The sequence below is a fragment of the Ranitomeya imitator genome, chromosome 4, assembly GCF_032444005.1.
Source record: "Ranitomeya imitator isolate aRanImi1 chromosome 4, aRanImi1.pri, whole genome shotgun sequence".
Classification (NCBI taxonomy): Eukaryota; Metazoa; Chordata; class Amphibia; order Anura; family Dendrobatidae; genus Ranitomeya; species Ranitomeya imitator.
The window spans coordinates 66,620,586-66,638,876 of NC_091285.1; the positions used below are offsets into that span (position 1 = coordinate 66,620,586).

The window sequence follows — 18,291 nt, forward strand, 5'->3', positions numbered from 1 at the left end:
AATTGATGGACTGTCGTAACAGTAGGCCATGAGTGTGTTCCTCCAGGAGAACTCATTTAAATGGACTGTCGTAACAGTAGGCCATGAGTGTGTTCCTCCAGGAGAACTCATTTAAATGGACTGTCGTAACAATAGGCCATGAGTGTGTTCCTCCAGGAGAACTCATTTAAATGGACTGTCGTAACAGAAGGCCATGAGTGTGTTCCTCCAGGAGAACTCATTTAAATGGACTGTCGTAACAGAAGGCCATGAGTGTGTTCCTCCAGGAGAACTCATTTAAATGGACTGTCATAACAGTAGGCCATGAGTGTGTTCCTCCAGGAGAACTCATTTAAATGGACTGTCGTAACAGTAGGCCATGAATGTGTTCCTCCAGGAGAACTCATTTAAATGGACTGTCGTAACAGTAGGCCATGAGTGTGTTCCTCCAGGAGAACTCATTTAAATGGACTGTCGTAACAGTAGGCCATGAGTGTGTTCCTCCAGGAGAACTCATTTAAATGGACTGTCGTAACAGTAGGCCATGAATGTGTTCCTCCAGGAGAACTCATTTAAATGGACTGTCGTAACAGTAGGCCATGAGTGTGTTCCTCCAGGAGAACTCATTTAAATCACCATTTATTTAATCAGGCTATTCAAAAGTATAAGTAACCTTTTGTTAAAAAAATTAGGTCATCAGTTTATTGGATCACAGCTATATCTGATATGTATCCACACTTATGACGGAATTAGATAAAACAGGTCAGTAACAAAACATTTCTGGCATCAGTGGAGGATCTAACATTTAGAAAACCATTGCGAGCATCCTCTTCCAACCATGATACAAGGCGCACAAATAACTTGTACAGTAATCATCCCACTCATGTAGTTTAGGAAGTGTACAATGAAGTGGAACAATAGCATTCTACACCCCTGATATCTGATGGTACTAATAGTAGGAGAACGATTAGAATCTTGACCTCATTTCTGTGACGCAGCAGCTCAGACTTCTCTTCCTCTTTACTATCTTTGTATCTTTGTGGTAAGTAGTGACACGCTAAAGAGTTTCATGCTGCTATTATTAAATTAAATAGTCTCTAGTCATTCTCATTTAAATTACTACTTTTTTGCCATTGATTAATCCCTCATGGTATGTCTTGTAAAAATATAAATATATTCAAAATGAAAAAAGTGCATCATTTGGATGGGAATTCATTTGATTCCTTGCTTGTCTTCAGTGCTCGTAATGAAAGTTCATAGGTCAAAAACATTGCAGCACTCATTGGAAAACCACGTATGGCATTTACCGTGATTCCCCTGAAAAACACCTGGAAAAGATAAGATTTACATATCGTTATTAGATATTGTCCCACAGTGAACATAATGTAGGCTCTAGCACAACCTTGAGATGATTCACACATTTATAAAGAAAAAGTTTCCAATTTTCATATTACCTATGTGCATGAACTAGAAAAATCCATAGCAATACTTTTTATGATTGACTGCTTGATAGTCAGATAGGCAAATTTGCTGTAATCTTGAACTTTTCATGTTTCGATTTTTGCAAATTCTCTTTGTACTTTTCTCGCTGTTCTGTTTTCGATTATCTAATTTTATATCTTCTTTGCTGTGCCCCACATCGCATGGGGCACAGTGTAGGTCATTGATGTTAATACATGTATTTTGCCACACGTCATAAATGTTATTAACATCCTTGACGTTCCTTGCACCCCACGTGACAGCGTGCGGCCTAGTGAAAAATGCCAGCATCAGAGTACAGGTAAGGCTACGTTCACATTAGCGTTGTGCGGGGCAGCGTCAGCAACGCAACGCAACGCACAACGCATGCAAAAACGCATGCACAACGCAGGTTTTTGTGACGCATGCGTTCATTTTTGCATCATTTTTGGCGCAGAAAAAATGGCATCATGCAGCGTCCTCTGCGCCCTGACAGTTGCGCCAACATGACGCATGCGTCACAAAACGCAAGACAACACATGTCCATGCGCCCCCCATGTTAAATATAGGGGTGCATGACGCATGCGTCGCCGCGGCTGAGCCCGACGCTGTCCCGCACAACGCTAATGTGAACGTAGCCTAAAAGTAGAGAAGACCTAGGAATCTATCAGAGGATCGTTGCTGGTGTGAAAAGTATGGGTAGGGTTGAGAAGAGATTATTATAAGAATTTTTTAATACCTTTCCCACTGAATTAACTTGCACTCATGTATTTGATGCAAATACAATTTCCTGGCTAAATCTATCGAATTTGAATTTTGGAAGATTCGGTTGACACTGATTGTAAGGAAAGCATTTGTAAGACACTATTTATATCACTTATCTCTTGGATTTAAAAAAGATTTAGAACTTCAAGGTGTGTTCTTGTATAAGCAATCACCTACCAATTGGACATGGGATAATTCTTATACTGTGGGGGTTGCCAGAACAAAGTATTTATAAACTCTGTTCCCTCCTAATTCTCCCCTATAACCAACAAGGAGGAACTGAATGAAGCAGCATCCCTATTGATTCCACTTGTATGACATAAGACATGGAAGATGAGAAAATAAGCTGTCTACTCAGTAGTGTTCGAATGGCTCTGAACGAGGCATCAATGAACATCTGCTCCATTCTTCTGCTCCTGGCTACAGCTATTTTCTGCCAGAGGAGAACAGGAGGCAAATGCTGTTAGTGTTAATGGTTGGTGTCCCAGCAGTAGTACTCACACCAATCTAACAATTATTTCATTTCTTGTGGATATGTAAAAGTTTATGTGACTCAGAATATCGCTTTAAGATCTACAGAACTGCAGACTTTGCTTAACATTCCTTAGAAAGTGTGTACAGGCAATTTAATTTCCAACATTGTATTGTTAAAACCACATAAAAATGCAAAACCCTGTGTAAATTGATTTTTTACTATAGACTTTAAATCCGTTTTGAATCCCTATGTTTCCTGGATAAATAATAACATTTATACTTACCTCTGGGGCTCACATGACATTGTTGAGTCAGGCAATCTCTGTGGCCAATCAGTGCTGGCTTCACTCTCCCCTTCTTTGGACAAGTCATACATCCTGAGGAACTCAGAGCTGAGGTCACTCTCTTACTTTTTCTGGATGTCAATTACGTCCATAGGCGAGTATAGTGAAACCAGCACTAAATGGCTGCTGAGATCGCTTGACATAACAATGTCATGCTTGCCCCTAGAGAGCCAGTGCCGACACTGCTGGATCGGCGCCGGCAACAGAGATGAGTATAAGTGTTATTATTTTACTGGGCTGAAAACATAGGGATTGAGATGGGGTTGTTCAAGTAGTGGATAATCCCTTTAAAGTAACATCTGATCTCAAACGTTTTCACAAAATGAAAATGAATCGTAATATTAAGTTAAATTTTCACACAAGCCCTAAAAGTAGATAAAGAGAACAAAATCAAACAAATGAGTAAAAATTGTGGAACCTTTAGCAACAGGACTGTGTTTACCACAAGGTGCCGAAGGGTTCGTGCCTGGAATGGAAGGTTGCAGGGGGTGATGCCAGCAGAATGTAAAAAAAGATTTTATCTCTCCCTCACGTCTGCAGACCAAATAACAAAATTAGTGTTCCTACATCTTGACCTGTCTTCTTCCGTCAACATAGTTGGCCACATTCTCTTACTACAGATCATCTCTTAACTTGACATCAAAGACCATATCCTCTCCTGGATCTCCATAGCCACACATGTCGCATCCCCATTTCCTTACTAATTCTTAATCCTGCTCTCTCTCTGTCGGTTTCCCTCAAGGCTCTGTCCTGGAACCTCTTCTACTAGGACAACACATAATGTTCCATGAATTTGTAACACCCCAGGTAACCGGTTGTTACAGTGATGTTGCGCTCCTTTCGGGGAGGGTGATGTCATGCTTGAAGGCAAGGGAGATTCTATCAGGTAAGGCACTCACATTCAACACTTCTGAATCTAGGCCAGGAGGGGGAGCTCAGGACCCGGATTCAGGGGAGCTTCCTTAGACTTTATGTATCCTGGTCTGGAGGAGGAGTCAGACAGTTGTAGAGAATAGCAGAGGAGTGAGGAAAGGAGAAGGACGTCTGGAACAGACAAAGGGGCCGAGCAGCCACGTGAGAGCTGCGACCCCTTGAAGGAGGGAGAATTTGAAGGCGTTGAATAGTGGAGGAGCTTAGAGGAAAGGAGCACAGAGGAGGGAGAGGCTCAGCAGGGGAACAGCGGAAGAACACCCTCAGAGCCAGAGCTCAGAAACCGGGTACCGGGAGCCCAAGGTCGTGATCACGTGTGCCTGCTATTAAAGAGAATGAATATTCACTGCCTATGCCCATGGGAGTGGAGAGCAGTGAATATTCATTCTCTTTAATAGCGGGCACACGTGATCGCCCTGCCTCTGCAGGAACCCGGCAGCTGCGGGTAACAGTGTGCTAGCTATTAAAGAAAATTAATATTCACTGTTCTGCACGCCCACATTCATGGGTGTGGAGAGCAGTGAATATTCCAGGAGCTGACCTAGTGTGTGAGGGCACATGGCAGTGACATCATGTGCTGCTTACATGCTGTAGACAGCTGCTGGTATCAGCACAGGACACTGCTGCGAGGGATTGGAGGGATGGTAAATAGAAATGTTTATTTATTTATTGGTACAGCATGATGGGGACCATATATACCAGGATGGGGGGCTTGTATACCAGGATGGGGATGGGGGCCATGTATACCTGGATGGGGAGCCATGTATACCTGGATGAGGACATATATATATATATATATATATATATATATATATGTATATATATATATATATATATATATATATATATATATATATATATATATACATATCAGGATTGGGGATATAGCAGTGTCCATACCATAACAGTGTGTCATTACCACATTTTTTGCTTCAGTTTTTTTTCTATTTTCTTATGGTCCAAAGAATACAGTATATCAGACACAAATGCCATATTGTTTACCTGAATACCTTCATTACAGTAACTTTGTTTTATGCAGTCTTTGATTCCTCTGTATTTCCTATTATAGAGACTGTCTGCTTGAAGTCGGCTCTTTACCACATCCATTGGAGTAGCCGTGCCCCAGGAAATGGCTCCTGGAAGATTAAAATTACAAACATTTAAATATATATCTTTTGCTTGTCAAACTACTGCATTTTTTATTATTAAATCATAATGACAACCCAAAACATCCAAATGACCCTGATCAAAAGTTCACATACCCCATTTCTTAATACCATGAATTGCCCCTCTAACATCAATGACAGCTTGAAGTCTTTCAAGGTAGATGTGGAGATGAGGTTCTTTATTTTCTCAGATGGTAAAGCTGCCCACTCTTCTTAGCAAAAAGCCTCCTGTTCCTGTAAATTCCTGGGCTGTCTAGCATGAACTGTGTGCTTGAGATCTCACCAGGGTAGCTCAATGATATCGAGGTAAGGAGACTGAGATGGCCACTTCATAATCTTCACTTTGATCTGCTGTAGCCAATGACAGGTTGACTTGGCCTTGTGTTTTGGATTGTTGTCATTTTGGAACATCCAAGTACATCCCATGCTCAGCTTCTGGGCTGATAACTGCAAATTTGCCTCCAGTATTTGCTGATAATGTGCTGCATTCATCTTTCTTTCAACATTGACCAAGTTTCCTGTGCCTTTGTAGCTCACACATCCCCAAAACATCAGCGATCTACCTCTACCTCTGTGCTTTACAGTAGGAATGGTGTTCCTTTCATCATAGGCCTTGTTAACCACTCTCCAAATGTAACGTTTATGGTTGTGGCCAAAAAGTTCAATTTTGGACTCATCACTTCAAATTGCTTTCTTCCAGAAATGTTGAGGCTTATCTGTCTCTGTGCTATTTTGCGTATTGTAGGCAAGATACTTTGTGGCATTTGTGCAGTAATGGCTTTCTTCTGGTGAAATGACCATGCAGCCCATTTTTATTCAAGTGCCTCCTTATTGTGCATCTTGAAACAGCTACACTGCTAGTTTTCAGAGAGTCCTGTATTTAAGCTGCTGTTATCTGTGGGTTTTCTTTGCATCCAAAACAATTTTCCTGGCAGTTGTGGCCAAAATTTTTGTTGGTCTACCTGATTGTGGTTTTAATTTTACAGAGCCCTGATTTTCTATTTGTTAATCACAGTTCGAACGCTGCTGACTGACATTATCAATTCCTTGGATATCTTTTTGTATCCCTTTCAAGTTTTATACAGTTCAACTACCTTTTCACGTAAATCTGTTGACAATTATTTTGCTTTCTCCATAACTCACAATCCAGAAACATCAGTGGCTGGATGAAAGATGCTAAAGTCTGTCTGGATCCCAGAAACTCACTCCGCTTTTATGCACACACACTGATTACAAACAAACAGGTCACAGATGAGGATAATACCTTTAGCAGCCATTCAAACCCATTTAGGTCAACATCTGGACGTGTTATCAGGTTAAAATCACCAGGGAATGTGAACTTTTTATCAGGGTCATTTGGATGTTTTGGGTTGTCATTATGATTTTAAAAGAGAAAACACAGTAGTTTGACAATAAATAGCTTCACCCAACCACTGACCATGAGTATAGTAAAAGTTTTGGTGTTATCATTCCTATTCTCTGAAAAATGCCAATAAAGCAAATATTCTGCTGGGGTATGTAAACTTTTGAGCCCAACTGCATATAGATATTAACAAAAAAGGCATAAATGAAAAATATTTAGTTCAACTGATCATAAGTGAATTGAATTGGAATATAAAGTACTGGAAATCAATAACATTTCTTCTGATTATTTTGGTGCAGTTTATGTGACTCTTCCTATTTCTTTGAGTTTTGACAGATGTCTTAAGTTAAGGTACCTTCACACATAACGATATTGTTAACGATATCGTTGCTATTTGTGACGTAGCAACGATATCGTTAATGAAATCGTTATGTGTGACAGCGACCAACGATCAGGCCCCTGCTGGGAGATCGTTGGTCGCTGAAGAAAGTCCAGAACTTTATTTCGTCGCTGGACTCCTGCTGACATCGCTGGATCGGCGTGTGTGACACCAATCCAGCGATGTCTTCACTGGTAACCAGGGTAAACATCGGGTAACTAAGCGCAGGGCCGCGCTTAGTAACCCGATGTTTACCCTGGTTACCATGCTAAAAGTAAAAAAAAACAAACACTAGATACTTACCTACAGCCGTCTGTCCTCCAGCGCTGTGCTCTGCACTCCTTCTGTACTGGCTGTGAGCCAGAAAGCAGAGCGGTGACGTCACCGCTCTGCTTTCCGGCTCACAGCCAGTACAGGAGGAGAGCAGAGAAGCAGAGCGCAGCGCTGGAGGACAGACAGCGGTAGGTAAGTATCTAGTGTTTGTTTTTTTTTACTTTTAGCATGGTAACCAGGGTAAACATCGGGTTACTAAGCGCGGCCCTGCGCTTAGTTACCCGATGTTTACCCTGGTTACCGGCATCGTTGGTCGCTGGAGAGCGGTCTGTGTGACAGCTCTCCAGCGACCAAACAGCGACGCTGCAGCGATCCGGATCGTTGTCGGTATCGCTGCAGCGTCGCTTAATGTGAAGGGGCCTTTACTATCTGACATCTTACTGTGAAGTCCTAAGTGTTTAGGAGTCTGTGTAATGTTTAGTGCTCAAAGATGAATACTCTTTTCTAGGATTAGGATTTTCACGTTGTCTGTTAGTACAAGATACAGTGAATCCCTTCCAAAAGACAACCCAATATGAGAAGACCAACCTCTTATTTGTATTATAATTCCTATGAAAGTTTTTCAGCTCCACCATGTGTTAGGCATGTCATCCATCCTATTTGAGAACCCCACCCCCAGAAGACTACTTTTCAATTAACCCTTTAAGGACGCAGACAATTTTTGCTTTGGGCCTTGTTTTTTCATGATTTTCTCCCTAGAACCATAACTTTTTAACTTTTCCATCATTGTAAGCGGGAAGATGAGATTTCTCAGCATTATGCAGCATTTGTGACTGGGACTGCCCCCTACTATTCAAATGAAACCCTGTGGAACTAAAAAAAGGGGGAAGTGTTTTGGGAATGACTGCTCTAAATGGAATACGGGGTCAGGTGTCATCAGAGACACAGCTCCAATCCATGGCGATCAACATCCGTGAACAGACCAGCCGGTCAAGACTTGAATCCTAGCCCAATGCTAGTCAAGATCCTTGAACAAGACCACATCGGTCAAGACCACAGGCTTAGCATTCATACATCCTGGTCCGTTGCAGGTCAAACACCGAAGACTGGGTGCAGACCTCAATCCGGAAGTGGACATCTACTGCACTGATGAGGTCGAGCGAGTGAACTGGGCCATTACTTCCAAAAACACTGATGTGCAGTACAGGGTTCAGTCTTGGGCGATGCAGCAGATGGGACAGGGGGCGGTCATTGTGAGGAGGGCCTAGAGAACATTACTTGACTTTGTTAGGACTTACGGCCTAGCGGGATATAACTCCATTAGCACCTGTAGCTTAAGTGGGGCCATTTTAGTGACATCCTTATTGCTGTGAGTGTTAGACCCACTACAATGTAGCTAGTTAGTATAGAGGATTCATGTTGCAAGTGATATAGTGTGTTTAAAATCATCTTTGCTAATATTGTATACTGTAAATATTCTGTATTCGCAAAATTTAATTTCTACCAAAACTACCACTCCTTATATCCGATTTAGGAAAATATACAGTTACGTTGGTTACTTCCGCCTTGTCCTTGTCTGCATATTGCATTCAGTAACCTGTTTATATATAGGCCATATGAGGGCTAATTTATTTTATACAAGACCAGTTGAAGATTTGAATTACACTATTCATTTTACCATATTAAATACTGAAACTTTTGTAAAAAATTCCAAAATGAAATGGTTAAAAACACAAATGTTGCCGTTTTTAGGGAGTTTTCATTTTAATTGCATTCATTTTTCACTTATTTAATTTAAAAATTGGATTGGTGAAAAACACATGGCATGATTAGCCTTCACATGACCTAGAACCCAAAAAATAATTTTTGCAGAAGTGGTAATTTGACATTTCTTAATATATTATCATATAAACACTGTTAGTAAAGCGAATAGCCCCTTAATCCATCCACTACTCTTTACCATCTTGAATACTGATATAAGATCTTCCACATTCTTTACCAGGGAGGCATACAACAATCCCTCACTGCACTAAACGGCGGTATATACTCGTGTATAAGCTGATTTTTTCTGCATATTTTTTAGTGCTGAAAACGTGCCCCTTGGATCATACAAAAGTCATTGTCCCAGAAAGATATCGGGGGAAGGGAGTGGCGGAGCAGCAGGTCACAGAGGCTAGAGACGGCAGCTGCAGCTTAAAGGCCCCGTCACACTTAGCGACGCTAAAGCGATCCCGACAACGATACGACCTGTCAGGGATCGTTGCTGCGTCGCTATGTGGTCGCTGGTGAGATGTCAAACAGTGAGATCTTCCCAACGACGCAGCAGCGATGCGGCGACCTGTAGCGACCTGTACAACGATGTCGTTGGTCGTTGTGACCCTGTCACATGGCAGCTATTATGACGATTCAGACCTCGATGAGGGACGTCCTGTGTGACGTTGTAGTCACACAGGCGTGCATTTGCGTTGCCTTTTCCGCGCCCATTCAGTTCCGATTGGTGGTTTGCAGATTAAGGAAAAATGAAAACGCATTTGAGACCCCAAACGATACCTACCGTGCACAAAATATAGGTGTCAGAAGAACTGTTGAAGAATAGATACATCGAAGAGGAGTCGCAGGCCGGAGAACTCTACAACGATCTGCAAACCACCACGCGGTCAGGTACAAAGGATGGAAGCGCTACTATGTCGCCTTCTGTTGAAGGCATGACCGCCAATCAGAACGCAGTAGCGACCACCAATCGGAGCGGAGGGGTGGGGAAAAGGCAACGCAAATGCACGCCTATGTGTCGGTGTCTGAGTCGTCAACGAGGTCGTTGGTAAGGTGTCAAGCACAGCGATGTGTGCTACCCAGCGGGACCTCAACGATCAAAAAAAGGTCCAGGCCATTCCGACACGACCAGCGATCTCACAGCAGGGGCCTGGTCGCTGCTACGTGTCACACATAGCGAGATCGCTACTGAGGTCGCTGTTGTGTCACAAAACTTGTGACTCAGCAGCGATCTCGCTAGCGATCTCGCTATGTGTGAAGTAGCCTTAAGAGAAATGAATATTCACAGCACTGGCAGATCGCTCGTTCGGTAGAGCTGCTGACACTGGAATGAGATGAAGCGAGGGTGCAAGGGAAGGTAAGTAGGATTTTTTTAAATTTTTTTTATCTGAACCATGCATACAAGGACATGGATGGGGAGCCATGCATACAAGAATAGGGGATAAGGAGCCTTGCATACAAGGATAGGGGATAAGGAGCCATGCATACAAGGATAGGGGATAAGGAGCCATGCATACAAAGACAGGGATAAGGAGGTATGCATACAGGGATGGGGAGCAGGGCCACCATCAGGGCATTAGTGCCTGACTGGAGTATGGGGCCCAATCAGCTGAGGGGGCCAGCATCAGACCCCGTCTCTTCTGCTGATCGGGCCCTAGCGGAAAGATTCTGCCGATACAGTAACTGAGCCTGCGTCCGAGATGAAAGTTAGGTTACTCTATGCAGGCCCAGGCTAGCAGCTGATGTCAGCGCACACGTCGCCGGTGTATGACATCATTGTCATTCGCCAGCGGGTGCGCACTTGAGAAGCTCAGAGGGATCATTATCGCCGCAGGAGTGCGGCAAGGTAAGAAGAAAGTTTTTTTTTTTATTGAAAGCAATATGTTTCACCAGCAGGATGGAGACACATGGACCATGATGGGAGTCACTGGGGAAGGATGGAAATCAAAGGAGGCAGAGTGGAGACAAGGGACAGAATGAAGACACAGGGGCAAGACTGGCGACACAGTGGCAGGATTGGAGACACAGGGGCAGAATGGAGACATGGGGGCAGAATGGATACAAGGGGCAACATGGAGACACAGAGGAAAGATGGGAGACAGGGGCAGAATGGAGATAGGGGCAGAATGGAGACAAGGGGCAGAATGGAGAAACAGGGGCAGGACTGGCGACACAGTGGCAGGATTGGAGACACAGGGGCAGAATGGAGACATGGGGGCAGAATGGATACAAGGGGCAAAATGGAGACACAGAGGAAAGAAGGGAGACAGGGGCAGAATGGAGATGGGGCAGAATGGAGACAAAGGGGCAGAATGGAGACAAGGGGCCAGAAAGGAGACAAGGGGACAGAATGGAGACAAGGGACAGAATGGAGACAAGGGGGCAGGATGTAGACATGGTGCAGGATGGAGACAGATGGGGCAGGAATATGGGGCAGGATGGAGACAGATGGTGCAGGATCATGGGGCAGGATGGAGATAGATGGGGCAGGATCATGGGGCAGGATGGAGACACATGGTGCAGGAATATGGGGCAGGATGGAGACAGATGGGGCAGGATGGAGACAGATGGGGCAGGATCATGGGGCAGGATGGTCAGATGGAGCAGGAATATGGGGCAGGATGAAGACAGATGGTGCAGGATCATGGGGCAGGATTGAGACAGATGGGGCAGGATGGAGACTGATGGGGCAGGATCATGGGGCAGGATGGAGACACATGGTGCAGGAATATGGGGCACAATGGAGACAGATGGAGCAGGATGGAGACAGAAGGGGCAGGATCATGGGGCAGGATGGAGACACATGGTGCAGGATCATGGGGTACAATGGAGACAGATGGTGCAGAATCATGGGGCAGGATGGATACGATGGAGACAGATGGGGCAAGATCATGGGGCAGATGGGGCAGGATCATAGGGCAGATGGGTCAGGATCATGGGACAGATGGGGCAGGATCATGGGGCAGATGGGGCAGAATGGGGAGATCAGATGGGGCAGGATGGGACATCAGCAACTGCAAAAGTGCAGGAGTTTTAGGAAAAAACCCCTTAGAAACCATAGAACTTTCCTCAAAGAGAACAACATTTTTTACAGGTGTTGTGCATCTATATCTCACAGGAGTTCACAGGGAAACACTGAGCACACGCTTAACAGCGTATCTGCTGGATGGCAAGCTGTATGGTCGCATCATGCAACTATGCAGCCTGCCATGTAGATGTAGTAGAGCTACACCTGTCGTGGGATAAATGGATTATCATCATCTCTGCGAAAAAGGTGAGGATATTGTTGTTTGATTGTTTTAACTCTTTTGCAGACAACAATGGCTTCGGTGGAATGGGCGAGGTCGTAAGTTTGATTTAAATAAGATTCATTCTTTCAATAGCAGACTCCAGCAGACCTCTATGGTTGTCATAGCCAGATTGCTATGAGCGCCACCCGGTGTTTGGCGCTCATAGCATGTGAGCCTTTCTGCTACATACAGGAGATCTGATCATCGCCTGTCTGTAGCAGAGATGATCAGAAAACTGCAGCTTCTAGTCTCCCATGAAGACTATTGAAGAATGCAAAAAGTAAAAAAAGTTTTTAGAAATAATAAAAAATAAAAAAATATAAAAATTCAAATGACCCCCCTTTTGCCCCATTCAAAATAAAACAAACAAAAAAAATCAAATACAGTGCCTTGCGAAAGTATTCGGTCCCCTGAAACTTTTCAACCTTTTCCCACATATCATGCTTCAAACATAAAGATACCAAATGTAAATTTTTAGTGAAGAATCAACAACAAGTGGAACACAATTGTGAAGTTGAACAAAATGTATTGGTTATTTTAAATTTTTATGGAAATTCAAAAACATGATAAGTGGGGCGTACAATATTATTCGGCCCCTTTAACTTAATACTTTGTTGCGCCACCTTTGCTGTAATTACAGCTGCAAGTCACTTGGGGTATGTCTCTATCTGTTTTGTACATCGAGAGATTGAAATTCTTGCCCATTCTTCCTTGGCAAACAGCTTGAGCTCAGTGAGGTTTGATGGAGATCGTTTGTGGACAGCAGTTTTTAGCTCTTTCCACAGATTCTTGATTGGATTGAGGTCTGGACTTTGACTTGGCCATTCTAACACCTGGATACGTTTATTTGTGACCCATTCCATTGTAGATTTTGCTTTATGTTTGGGATCATTGTCTTGTTGGAAGACAAATCTCCCTCCCAGTCTCAGGTCTTTTGCAGACTCCAACAGGTTTTCTTCAAGAATGGTTCTGTATTTGGCTCCATCCATCTTCCCATCAATTTTAACCATCTTCCCTGTTCCTGCTGAAGAAAAGCAGGCCCACACCATGATGCTGCCACCACCATGTTTGACAGTGGGGATGGTGTGTTCAGGGTGATGAGCTGTGTTGCCTTTACGGCAAACATATTTGGCATTGTTGCCAAAAAGTTCGATTTTGGTTTCATCTGACCAGAGCGCCTTCTTCCACATGTTTGGTGTGTCTCCCAGGTGGCTTGTTGTAAACTTTTTACGGATATCTTTGAGAAATAGCTTTCTTCTTGCCACTCTTCCATAAAGGCCAGATTTGTGCAGTGTACGACTGATTGTTGTCCTATGGACAGACTGTCCCACCTCAGCTGTAGATCTCTGCAGTTCATCCAGAGTGATCATGGGTTCTTGGCTGCATCTCTGATCAGTCTTCTCCTTGTTTGAGATGAAAATTTAGAGGGACAGCCGGGTCTTGGTAGATTTGCGTTGTTATGATACTCCTTCCACTTCAGTATGATTGCTTGCACAGTGCTCCTTGGGATGTTTAAAGTTTTGGAAATCATTTTGTATCCAAATCTGGCTTTAAACTTATTCACAACAGTATCATGGACCTGCCTGTTGTGTTCCTTGGTCTTCATGATACTCTCTGTGCTTCATACAGAATCCTGAGACTATCACAGAGCAGGTCCATTTATACGGAGACTTGATTACACACAGGTGGATTATATTTATCATCATTAGGCATTTAGGACAAGATTGGATCATTCAGAGATCCACAATGAACTTCTGGAGTGAGTTTGCTACACTGAAAGTCAAGGGGCTGAATAATATAGCACGCCCCCACTTTTCAGTTTTTGAATTTCCACAAAAATTTCAAATAACCAATAAATTTCATTCAACTTCACAATTGTGTTCCACTTGTTGATTCTGCAACAAAAATTTACATCTGGTATTTTTATGTTTGAAGCATGATATGTGGGAAAAGGTTGAAAAGTTCCAGGTTGCCGAATACTTTCTAAGGCACTGTATACACATATTTGATATCACCACGTTCAGAATCGCCCGATCTATCAATATAAAAAAAATAAGCTGATTGCTAAACAGCATAATGAGAAAAAAATTCAAAACTTCAGAATTGCGTTTTTTTGGTTGCTGCTACATTGCAATAAAATGCAATAACCAGCGATCAAAAGATTGTATCTACAACAAAATGGTAAAAATAAAAATTTCAGCTCAGTGCATAAAAAATAAGCCCTCACCCAGCCCATGATCACGAAAGAGGCGCTACAGGTCTCAGAAAATGGCACCATTTTATTTTTTTTACCAAAGTTTGGATTTTTTTTTCACTACTTAAATAAAAAAGAACCTAGACATGTTTGGTTGGTGTCTATGAACTTGTAATGACCTGGAGAATCATAATGACATTTCAGTTTTAGCATTTAGTGAACATTGTAAAAAACAAAAACAAAAAACAACTGTGGAATTGCACATTCTTTTTGCAATTTCACCGCACTTGGATTTTTTTTCCTGTTTTCCAGTATATATGTTAAAACCAATGTTGTTTTTCAAAAGTACAACTTGTCTCACAAAAATCAAGCCCTTACATGGCCATTTTGACAGAAAAATGAATGAGTTATGGCTCTGGGAAAAAGAGGAGCACAAAACGAAAACCAAAAATGAAAATACCTATGGTCATGAAGGGGTTAATTTTTTTATTTGATATCAATAAAGAAATTCAGAAGAGCTGTATTTATATCTTTTAACATGTTCTGGCAAAGAAAAATTATTTTGCCCAGAAAGTGAAATGGACGATTTTAGCTCTTCTGCTGCCTGAGGTAAAAATTGAAATGAGACCCAACCCTCATCAAAAATAAGCATTCGGAAATTAATAAACTGTACTGTATTTCAGCAGTGAAGAAGCCATGCACATAATATTTACTAGTATCCAGCATTGAAGAAACTGCACTCAGAAACATATGTCAGCAGTGAAAAGGCCATAAAGAAAACTATTAGTGATGAGCGAGCACTAAAATGCTAAGGTGCTTATTACTCGAGTCGAGCAAATCGTAATGCTATGGTGCTCAACCTGAGTAACAAGTATAATGGAAGTCAATGGGGAAATGCGAGCATTTTTTAGGCAGCACCCGCAGGTGGTCTAGAGGGATCTAAAAACTGCTCAAATGAATGGAAACAATGGTGAAGTGGCATGTTTGTTTGTGCAAATCTTCTAGAAATCCTCTGTAAAACCCAAAAGCTCTTTTGAGAGCTGAAAGTATAAGGTCAGGGACTGAGTAGTGACAGTTTTCCCAGCTATTTTGTGGGTCACATTTACACTTTTGTGTGCTTTGCGGTGCTGTGTTCACAGAGAATAGGATGCACGGTACTGCACAACTGACACGCAGCCAGCACCGCTGTCTTGTATGGTGACTGGGGTGCGTAATCTCGCCTTAAACCTCAGGGCAATTTTTTTGTGGCAGCACCGCTGTCTTGTGTGGTTACTGGGTGCATAATCTCGCCTCAAACCTCAGGTCAATTTTTTAGTGGCAGCACCGCTGTCTTGTGTGGTAACTGGGGTGCGTAATCTCGCCTTAAGCCTCAGGTCAATTTTTTAGTGGCAGCACCGCTGTCTTGTGTGGTGACTGGGGTGCGTAATCTCACCTTAAACCTCAGGTCAATTTCTTAGTGGCAGCACCGCTGTCTTGTGTGGTGACTGGAGTGCGTAATCTCACTTTAAACCTTGGGGCAATTTTTTTTGTGGCAGCACCGCTGTCTTGTGTGGTAACTGGGGTGCGTAATCTCGCCTTAAGCCTCAGGTCAATTTTTTTGTGGCAGCACCGCTGTCTTGTGTGGTGACTGGGGTGCGTAATCTCGCCTTAAACCTCAGGTCAATTTCTTAGTGGCAGCACCGCTGTCTTGTGTGGTGACTGGAGTGCGTAATCTCACTTTAAACCTTAGGGCAATTTTTTTTGTGGCAGCACCGCTGTCTTGTTTGGTGACTGGGGTGCGTAATCTCGCCTTAAACCTCAGGTCAATTTTTTAGTGGCAGCACCGCTGTCTTGTGTGGTGACTGGGGTGCATAATCTCGCCTTAAACCTCAGGGCAATTTTTTAGTGGCAGCACCGCTGTCTTGTGTGGTGACTGGGGTGCGTAATCTCGCCTTAAACCTCAGGTCAATTTTTTAGTGGCAGCACCGCTGTCTTGTGTGGTGACTGGGGTGCGTAATCTCGCCTTAAACCTCAGGGCAATTTTTTAGTGGCAGCACCGCTGTCTTGTGTGGTGACTGGGGTGCATAATCTCGCCTTAAACCTCAGAGCAATTTTTTAGTGGCAGCACCGCTGTCTTATGTGGTGACTGGGGTGCGTAATCTCGCCTTAAACCTCAGGGCAATTTTTTTGTGGCAGCACCGCTGTCTTGTGTGGTTACTGGATGCATAATTTCGCCTTAAACCTCAGGTCAATTTTTTAGTGGCAGCACCGCTGTCTTGTGTGGTAACTGGGGTGCGTAATCTCGCCTTAAGCCTCAGGTCAATTTTTTTGTGGCAGCACCGCTGTCTTGTTTGGTGACTGGGGTGCGTAATCTCGCCTTAAACCTCAGGTCAATTTCTTAGTGGCAGCACCGCTGTCTTGTGTGGTGACTGGAGTGCGTAATCTCACTTTAAACCTTAGGGCAATTTTTTTTGTGGCAGCACCGCTGTCTTGTTTGGTGACTGGGGTGCGTAATCTCGCCTTAAACCTCAGGTCAATTTTTTAGTGGCAGCACCGCTGTCTTGTGTGGTGACTGGGGTGCATAATCTCGCCTTAAACCTCAGGGCAATTTTTTAGTGGCAGCACCGCTGTCTTGTGTGGTGACTGGGGTGCGTAATCTCGCCTTAAACCTCAGATCAATTTTTTAGTGGCAGCACCGCTGTCTTGTGTGGTGACTGGGGTGCGTAATCTCGCCTTAAACCTCAGGTCAATTTTTTAGTGGCAGCACCGCTGTCTTGTGTGGTGACTGGGGTGCGTAATCTCGCCTTAAACCTCAGGTCAATTTTTTAGTGGCAGCACCGCTGTCTTGTGTGGTGACTGGGGTGCGTAATCTCGCCTTAAACCTCAGGTCAATATCTTAGTGGCAGCACCGCTGTCTTGTGTGGTGACTGGTGTGCGTAATCTCGCCTTAAACCTCAGGTCAATTTTTTAGTGGCAGCACCGCTGTCTTGTGTGGTGAATGGAGTGCATAATCTCACTTTAAACCTTAGGGCAATTTTTTTGTGGCAGCACCGCTGTCTTGTTTGGTGACTGGGGTGCGTAATCTTGCCTTAAACCTCAGGTCAATTTTTTAGTGGCAGCACTGCTGTCTTGTGTGGTGACTGTGGTGCATAATCTCGCCTTAAACCTCAGGGCAATTTTTTAGTGGCAGCACCGCTGTCTTGTGTGGTGACTGGGGTGCGTAATCTCGCCTTAAACCTCAGGTCAATTTCTTAGTGTAAGCACCGCTGTCTTGTGTGGTGACTGGAGTGCGTAATCTCACTTTAAACCTTAGGGCAATTTTTTTTGTGGCAGCACCGCTGTCTTGTTTGGTGACTGGAGTGCGTAATCTCGCCTTAAACCTCAGGTCAATTTTTTAGTGGCAGCACCGCTGTCTTGTGTGGTGACTGGGGTGCATAATCTCGCCTTAAACCTCAGGGCAATTTTTTAGTGGCAGCACCGCTGTCTTGTGTGTTGACTGGGGTGCATAATCTCGCCTTAAACCTCAGGGCAATTTTTTTGTGCCGTTGCGGTGCTGTTTGTAAAACACAAAGCAGTACTAGGCTGTAGTGCTACCTTCCACAAAGCACTAACTGTTCCTTGTCGCCCAATATCTGCATCTGAACATCTGCAACTATGGCAGAAAAATCCAAAATTCCTAAAGAGGCTGCTGTTGTGAAGGGACAGTGTCATGGACGTGAGGTTGTCATTGGTGCCCAACAAGGCACAGAGTCTGGGGGACCGGAGAAAGTTGATGCATCTAGGTTCCTGGCGAAATTTTCTGGTCTGGAACGTAAATGGGTCTTGAAGCCAGAAGAACAAGGAGCAGATACTGTCTTGGATGGCTGATAAGGCCTCAATGAAATTTTCTAGCAGCACCCAATCGTCCATGACAAAACAGTCTCCTGT

At 43.6% G+C, this 18,291-nt stretch overlaps 1 protein-coding gene across 1 annotated transcript in view; it reads right to left on the reverse strand.

Moving 5' to 3' along the window:
• Positions 1-651: 651 nt before the first annotated feature.
• Positions 652-18,291, reverse strand: part of SLC25A48 (solute carrier family 25 member 48) — a 133,644-nt gene continuing 116,004 nt past the window's right edge. Inside the window, exons 6-7 of the mRNA XM_069763801.1 lie at positions 4,953-5,086; positions 652-1,307 (exon numbers count right to left, since the gene is read on the reverse strand). Of these exons, the coding sequence (XP_069619902.1) occupies positions 1,176-1,307; positions 4,953-5,086 (266 nt within the window). The 3' untranslated portion in view covers positions 652-1,175. The remainder of the gene's footprint in view (positions 1,308-4,952; positions 5,087-18,291) is intronic.